We start from the raw sequence: 8,819 nt of genomic DNA, 5'->3' as shown, positions 1-8,819 counted from the left end.
CTCCCTGTCCTCAGACTGCCCAGATGATTACCTTCATGATAGAATACATCTGCTTTTCCAACTGCCGTATCTGGGCCACATGCTGCCGCACGGCCTCCTGCAAATGTAATATGCTGCTGCGCTGCTCCTCAGGATTGCTAGAAATCTCGAGCTGGAACCTGACCCGCTGTTTCTTCTCACTATGCTCCTAAAGGAATAGAAAGGGAAATGAATAAGATTTTCTAATAGACAAGTCTTGAAGTAAATTGAAATAGAGAAATGAAAATAAATGAGGATCTCCTCTGGAAAGCTCCCCTTTACCTATTACCATTATTAGTAGCAAGAGTAAGGGGTAGGCCAATGCAGAAGATTTGGTATTGTATATTTCACAATAAGCCAATCCCACAGGGTAGGTATGGTGGAAGTGGGGAGCAATTACAGTTCTTAGAGGTATTTAAATGACTGAATAGAGAACTGACCAAGAAAAACAAGTAGACAAGCTCCACATGAGTCTCAGGGACACTCAGACCTTTCCTAGATAAGTGAAACTTCAACTGCTGCTATTGACTAAGAGATGACGTACCAAACACAAGGCCCTTTTTCAGTCTGAAACATGGCTTTTCTGTTCTTTTTTTAATTTTTAACTGTTTTTATTGATTTGGGAGAGGGAGAGAGAGAGAAACATCAATGATAGAATCATTGATTGGCTGCCTCCTGCACGCCCCCTACTGGGGATCAGGCCTGCAACCCGGGCATGTGCCCTTGACCAGAATCGAAACTGGGACCCTTCAGTCCACAGGCCGACGCTCAATCCACTGAGCCAAACCGGCTAGGGTGTTCATGGCTTTTCTTAATGGACTTTAAATAAAGCACAAGGTCGAGTGTTCCTGTGAAGATAACTGGCATTCTACAAGGGCCCATGCTTACCTTCCGTTTGGGTTCTACATGGAGCAGCAGGTTGTTGACAATGTCCAGGATCATGGCATACTGAGCTGGATTGGTGGAGATTTCCAGCTCATGATGGATGAGGGTGAAGGTATCCACAGCCCCTAAGTAATTGTTAGCAGCTAAATAAGAGGCTCAAGTTTCTCCTTAAATATCTACCCATGTCCTAAACCATATTTGGAACCACTCCTATTAACCCCATAGAAAGGGCTTGGTGAGAAATGCTCATGGGTAGAAACATGTTTGCTTATTTCAAAATAAAAAAATACCCATTCTTCCCAGTTCCCTCCAAGAATACAGGTTATTCTCTCATAGAAGAATTTACAAAATGTAGAGCAAAGTGAAATGTTAATGTCCAGTGCAGAGTTAGACTTTTAATAACACACTGCCTCAAAACCTCAAATAACTGCTTTCATAAGTTCCTTAGTACCCTCCTAAAAACATTTCAAGCCCTGAATACCTTCATGCTTCTTTAGGAGATCTTCCTTTTCCTGTTTCTCATGAACCTCGGGTGGCTTAATCTGAGTTGCCAGTTCAGGATCAATATCATGGCTGTAACTAATATAGTACATTCGACAGTTGCAGCGTGAAATGATCCGTTGGACTTGCTGGGCTTGTTGTGCCTCAGCTGGTTGGTTCCAATCTGGGAAGAGGTGGGAAAGAGAAAAGAGAAAGACATTCTCAATAGAGGTATTATAAGAGCCCCCCAGCTAGCTATGTGTGATGCCTAGGGAACTCCAGACACTTGCTTTCAACCTAGCCTAACACAAAATGGTCCTACTACAGCAATGAGAGTATGTAAGGAAATCAGGATCCTTTGGGATGCATATCTACTCCTAACCATATAACCATATGATGGGGAAGACAGGAGAGCTGACCTGTGGTGGTGGTAACCATGCCTCCCACTGCCTGCCCACTCTCCATCAGCTCTTGCACAGAGTCCAGACTGCGTTGCCGGTGCTCCTCGATATTCTTCACCTGAAGACAGAGATACATGCACCTTTAACTCCTGGGAATCAGTACCTTATTCGGGCCAACTAGGTCAGAGATCTCCATGATACAAGTATTTACACTATCTATCTAGATTTCCACTTCCTGGAATAACTTGAAAGATCTCCCAGTGTAGAAGACATGTATGTCTCTCTCTTGACCCAAACCATCCAAATTCTGAGTTACATGCACATTTTGCAAGGCCCACAGGCCTCAGGCCAGAAAAACAAGCTAGGTTAAAATAAAATTATGTCCTACCTCACACCCATTAGGATCGCTAATTATAAAAAAAAACAGAAAAGAAAAATAACAAGTGTTGGCAAGATTGTCCAGAAATTAGAACACTTATGCACCATTGGTGGGAATGTAATGGTATAACCACTGTGGAAAACAGTATGGTAGTTCCTCAAAAAATTAAAAATAGAATTCCAATACGATCCAGTAATATACCCAAAAGAACTAAAAGCAGGATCTTGAAGATATACTGTATACATTGTTGTTGTTAATCCTCACCCAAAGATACTTTTTCCATTGATTTTCAGGAGAGTGGAAGGGGGCGGGGGGAGAGAAACATTGATTGGCTGCCTCCCGTATGCACCCAACTAGGGCCAGGGATTGAACCTGCATGCCAGGTACATGCCCTTGCTTGACTAGGAATCAAACCCAAAACCCTTCGGTGTTCAGGCTGATGCTCGGCTCAAAGGTATATTTGTACACCCATGTCCATAGCAGCATTATTCACAATAGCTAAAAGATGGAAGCAACCCAAGTGTCTATCAGTGGATGAATAAGCAATATATTGTATTTACATACAATGGAACAATATTCATCCTTAAAAAGGAAATTCTGACACATGCTATAACATGGGTGAACCTTGAGAACAATATACTTAAGTGAAATAAACCAGTCACACACAACAAAATACTGTATGACTCCACTTACATGAGACACTTAAGAGCAGTTAAAATCAAAGAGGTCAATGGACGGGGGTGCGGGGGGGAGCGGGAGACGGATGGACATATGCAATACTTTCAAAAATAAGGGCGGGGGGGGGCGGAAAGAGTAGTTAAAATCAGAGACAGAAAGTAGAACGGTGGTTGCCAAGGTCTGGGGAAAAGGGAAGGTGAGGAGTTATTAACAGATATAGTTTTTTGTTTTGTTGTTTTTAATCCTGACCTGAGGACATGCTTAGAGAGAGGAAGGGGGGTGGGGAGAAACATCGATGTAAGAGAGAAACACTGATTGACTGCCTTCCATATGGGCCCTAATCAGGGATCAAACCCGAAACCCAGGTATGTGTCCCGATAGGGAATCAAATGGCAACCTTTTGGTGCACAGGACAACGCTCAACCAACCGAGCCACTCCAGCCAGGCAATAGGTACAGAGTTTCAGTTTTATAAGACAAACAGAGTTATAAAGATAGATTGTGGCCCTAACCGGTTTGGCTCAGTGGATAGAGGGTCGGCCTGCGGACTCAGGGGTCCCAGGTTCGATTCCGGTCAAGGGCATGTGTCTTGGTTGCGGGCACATGCCCAGTGGGGAGTGTGCAGGAGGCAGCTGATTTATGTTTCTCTCTCATTGATGTTTCTAGCTCTCTGTCCCTCTCCTTTCCTCTTTGTATAAAAAATCAATAAAATATATTAAAAGAGAAAAAGATGGATTGTGGTAATGGTTGTATAACATTGTAAATGTATTTAATACCACTGAACTGTATACTTAAAAATGGTAAATTTTATGTTAATGTGTGTTTTATCACAACTTAAAAAGTTGGGGGGAAAATCAAATCATGTCATGAGTAAAATTCTCATCAAAGACTAAATTTCCCACCCACTTTGGTATTCATGTTTTTGTGTTCTTGCTGTTTTCTGTCTTCAAACAAATCACGCTGACACTATTGCCATCGGGGAAAGGGACTGAATTATTTTGACACTCTGCCTAGCTGAAGTCAAACTGAATAATAGAATGAGTGATATAAACCATAAGCAGATCTGTCAAGTCACACAAAAATTTATATAGTAAAAGCAAGATCAAAGGCCCTCTCTCATCTAAACCAAGGACATTCTGATCTAATATTAACATCACATCCTGAGGGGGAAAAGAAGGGTTCACTTGCAAAAGAAGGCATACCTAAAAGCAGCAGAGGCTCAGAAAATGCCAGGTTGGTAGAGCTTGCATAGCTCATGCTGTGTGAATAGTTAACACCTTCTGTGCCTACCTTCTGAGACTACTGGTAAAGAGCACTGCTTGCCTGAACTACAGCTGTAATATATTGGCATGTCCTCTCATATTATCAATAACCTGACCCTTACTTGGCTTGACATCTGATGAAATGCTTACTACTTCTTATAATAATTATACTAGAGGTTTCCTGGATTGAGCCCTAAGGTCACTAGAGGAAGAAGCAGTAGCCAAGGAGAAAGAAGGGATAAGCTTTAACCCCAATGAATAGAAGAGCAAAAGATGTTATCACATTGGTCCTTATCAGACATGGCTAGATCTAGTAACTCACTGGGTGTACCACGCCCAGCACAACGTGAACACTTAACTCCCGTTAAATAAGTAATGACAATGCAGGATATTGACTAGGTACATCTCATAACCATTAGATTTCCCAATAATAATATTATATCCTAGAAATTATAGCACAAATTTTACCAAGAAGCTGAAAAGGAAATTTACAGCCACTGCTCACAATCTTACCATCTAACAAAAAGATTATCTTACACATACCTCCCCAGACATACTGACCAAAAAAAGACTTTTCCATCTGAATGAAGCTTTATATTTTTCAAAATACTTTCTCATTTAATCCTTTCAACAATCTTGTTAAGATGAAGTATTAGAATTCCATTTTACAAATAAAGGTGACTTGCTTAAGGCTACTATCATGGCAAAGCTGGCATTAGAACTCTCATAATCTGACTCCCAGACAAGCAGCCTTTCTAATCAAACTTATTGCCTTGCTTAAAGAACCACTCAGTCGTCTTCATTAAGAGTGATCAGAGCCCTAATCAGTCTGGCTCAGTGGATAGAGCGTCGGCCCATGGTCCCTCCCTGGCCCAATTGTGCACTGGTGGGGTTCCTCGGCCTGGCCTGCACCCTCTTGCAATCCGGGACGCCTCGGGGGATTTCAGAGAGCTGCAGGCCAGGCCAAGGGACCCCACCAGTGCACAAATCCATGCACCGGGCCTCGTGTGTGTGTGTGTGTGTGTGTGTGTGTGTGTGTGTGTGTGTCTTTTTATTTATTTATTTTTTTAAATAGAGTGATCAGAGAAAAGACAGAGCTTATCTAAAATTCTGACTTACACCCGAGCCAGCTTGGTGAAAGAGCATCGACCTGCAGAGTGAAGGGTCTTGGGTTTGAATCCAGTGAAGGGCACATGCCTGGGTTGCGGGCTCAGTCCCGAGTAGGGGGCGTGCAGGAGGCAGCCTATTGGTGATTCTCTCTCATCATTGATATTTCTATCTCTCTCTCCCTCTTCCTCTCTAAAAAAATAAATTAAAAAAAATCCTACTTCTAAAAAAAATAAAATTCTGACTTACTGCCTGTTTTCAAGCTGCTTGCTGATTAGTGTGATATTATTAATGGGGTCAATAAACTTTTCAAAAGTAAAAGAAGTTCCAACCCATTTTATTCTAGTGTTGGGCAATGAGAATTTCTCTTGCAATGAAAAGAACAGCATGAGATTAAAAAAATAATAAATAAAAATAAATAAAAATAAATAAATAAAATAAAATAAAAATCTGTGTATTCACGGACACAGACCAGAGCTACAGTTCCTACATTAAGGTGTTATCATTCTTCTGCTAAGCTGGTAGCAATATGTACTGTCAAGATTCTTCTGGAATTATTCTGCTGGAAGGGACCAATTATGGAAAAAGGGATGTAATGGGCCTTCCCAGCCCTGCTGACTAACCTCTAACCAGAGCTGTCGGCCATCCTGCTCAGTGGGGCTGCTTTCCGTGGTGGCAAAGTACTGCATGCCATCCAGCAGGCAAGTCCAGGATGTCTTTTGCTTCAATGTATCACCATACCAAGCTGGATGATGTTGACACTGCAGCAGCTGGGCTTTAGCAGCAGACACGATGACACAACCTTCTGTCTCTGCTCCACGAAGAACCATCTATATCAGAGACAGAAGCAGAGTCATAGCACCAGAGCCACCAAGAAAGATGAGATTAGTTAGAGAATTGTACCAATAACTGCTGCCGGGTCTAATTCTGGCCTACTGAGTGAACTCTACTGGCTTTTAGATATCGTAGTAAGTGGTTATCCCTGATACCTGCTGGAAGGAATAATTTTTTGGAGTTCTATTCACCCATTCTTATTTAGAGGTAGGGGAAGGTAAACACATGATTATGACCTAACCCAGTGTCCAAGTGCTCTGGTAAAGAGATGATACCTGGCAGTTGACCAGCTCAATTAGGCAGTTTCGGTTATATATATCATCCGTCTGGCAGGCAGCAATGCCACACAACTGGTCACTCACACCTGACTCATCTTCTGTGAACACTACAAACCTATCTGTCTCTTCAATCAGCTTCTGCAACATGTAGGCACCTGGCAGAGAAATAGGAAGCGGGAAAAATCACAGTTTCAAAGGGATAACATCCAAACTGATCTTCCTTCGATTTCTCTAGCTAGGCAAGGGCTAGGACGTATTCTCCCTAATCTGCAACTCCAGCCCACCCCACTCCACCCACTGGCCCCTGAGGGTAAAATAAGGGTGGTCATTTCATTTCCCCCTAACTTTTAATAAAAATAACAGATTCCCAAGAGAAACTATGTAAAGTGGCAGCATTTTTTTCTCTTAGGCATATCCACCTCTAGATTAGGATCTCCACTGCCCCCCCTTTTGCTCCTTTATTTTTAATTTCAAATTATTTGAAATGCTGTTTGTCAACCACTCCTTTCCACGTGAAACCCCTCTCTTGCCATCAGTGCTATTGTGTTCTAGCCTCTCCTTCCCCAGGTCTTAGAAATAAGTATCTCCTAAGGCAGTGGTTCTCAACCTTTCTAATGCCGCGACCTTTTAATACAGTTCCTCATGTTGTGGTTACCCCCAACCATGAAATTATTTTCGTTGCTACTTCATAACTGTAATTTTGCTACTGTTATGAATCATAATGTAAATATCTGTGTTTTCCGGCAACCCTGCTAGTGGTTCTCAACCTGTGGGTCGAGAACCACTGCTATAGAGCCTAAGACCATCGGAAAACACAGATATTTACATTACGATTCATAACAGTAGCAAAATTACAGTTATGAAGTAGCAACGAAAATAATTTTATGGTTGGGGGTCACCCCAACATGAGGAACTGTATTAAAGGGCCGCGGCATTAGAAAGGTTGAGAACCACTGTCCTAAGGTCTATCCTTGGCATGTTCCCATCCCTTTCTTACTCTTTCTTCTAATGAGTTTGTCTGACAGTGTTATGGTTAAAAGCACAGTCTCCAGAATTAGACTAGTCTGCCTCTGTTCAAGATCCCATCTCTGCCAGTTACTTGATGGCGACCCTCAGCAGCTTGCTTTAACCTGTGTTCTCAGTTTCCTTGACTGTAAAATAACAGAAACTATCTCATAAGGTTGTTGAGAGAATTTAATAGAATATAGAAATGTATCTTGCAGAGTACCTGCCACACAGTAAGAAACTATTATCATCTCCTTTGCATGAACTCTTAGCTCTATCCTATAATTCCCAAGTCTCTATCTCTAGCCCTAAGCTTTTAAACCCTCATTTCCAGCTGTTTGCTAAACATTACTTTGATGTACTACTTGCACCAAAATCTCAATGTCTAAATCAACAACTGTATACCTTTCCAAACCTGTTTAGCCTCATTTTCGCTTTCCTCCTGTTTTAACTCCTTTTTCCAAACAGTTTCCAAATCTCTTATATATCCATCCCATCTTCATTCCCATGGCCTCTACTTAGTTCAGGCCCTTGTTGCCTTTTGTTGAGACACCACAATAATTTCCTAATTTTTCTCCCCACCTCCAGTTCCTTCCTCTCCAGTCCTCCTCTGCACCATTGCCAGATTTATCTTCCTAAAAGTAAAACTCTAATGATGACCCATCTTTATTAAAAAACCGTCAGTAGTTCACCATTGTCTACTAAATAAGGACCAAAAACTCCTTAGCCTTGCATGAAATGGCTTTGATAATCTACCTCCAGCTTTCCTTAACAGCATCTTCTCACTCCTCTCTTTTAGCTACTCTCTATGCCAACCAAATAGACTGTTCACTCTCCTTTGAACACACTAAGCTTTACCAACCCCACTCCTATTCAGTATATTCCCTCTGTCTTGAATGCCCATCTCCTCCCCAATTCCACATGTTCAAACCATACTAAGCCTTCAAGGTCCAGCTCAAATGTTATTTTCTCAATAAAACCTTCCCTGAGTGCATTCCTTCCTTCACTCCAGTCAAGAACAACTTCCATATTCTTTAATTTCTTTCTTGTGGCATTTCATCTTGTTCTTAAACACACCATGAACTTGCATCTGTCTGTACTTGTTATTCCCTCTCCCTAAAAATGCCCTTCTCTCCTCTTTCTTCACCTGTCAAAACTCTTACTAATCTTTTTTTTTTAATATATTTTTATTGATTTCAGAGAGGAAGGGAGAGGGAGAGATAGAAATATCAATGATGAGAGAGAATCTTTGATCGGCTATCTCCTGCATAGGTCATAGGTCAACGCTCAACCCCTGAGATGGATATTAAAAGATGAGTAAGCCCACCCAGCGTGGCTCAAGGGTTGAGTGTCGACCTATGAACCAAGAGGTAACGGTTTAATTCCTGGTCAGGGCACATGCCAGGGTTGCTGGCTTAACCCCCAGTGGGGGGGCATGCAGGAGGCAGCCGATCAAAGATTCTCTCTCATCATTGATGTTTCTATCTCTCCTT

General features: G+C 41.9%; 1 protein-coding gene across 1 annotated transcript in view; it reads right to left on the bottom strand.

Moving 5' to 3' along the window:
- Positions 1-8,819, bottom strand: part of BLTP2 (bridge-like lipid transfer protein family member 2) — a 28,159-nt gene that overhangs the window by 4,932 nt on the left and 14,408 nt on the right. The window contains exons 25-30 of the mRNA XM_008147813.3: positions 6,319-6,476; positions 5,833-6,039; positions 1,803-1,902; positions 1,385-1,567; positions 907-1,028; positions 32-187 (exon numbers count right to left, since the gene is read on the bottom strand). Of these exons, the coding sequence (XP_008146035.2) occupies positions 32-187; positions 907-1,028; positions 1,385-1,567; positions 1,803-1,902; positions 5,833-6,039; positions 6,319-6,476 (926 nt within the window). The remainder of the gene's footprint in view (positions 1-31; positions 188-906; positions 1,029-1,384; positions 1,568-1,802; positions 1,903-5,832; positions 6,040-6,318; positions 6,477-8,819) is intronic.

The sequence above is a fragment of the Eptesicus fuscus genome, chromosome 20 (assembly GCF_027574615.1).
Source record: "Eptesicus fuscus isolate TK198812 chromosome 20, DD_ASM_mEF_20220401, whole genome shotgun sequence".
In the NCBI taxonomy this organism is placed as follows: domain Eukaryota; kingdom Metazoa; phylum Chordata; class Mammalia; order Chiroptera; family Vespertilionidae; genus Eptesicus; species Eptesicus fuscus.
This window is presented reverse-complemented; position numbering and strand designations above follow the sequence as displayed.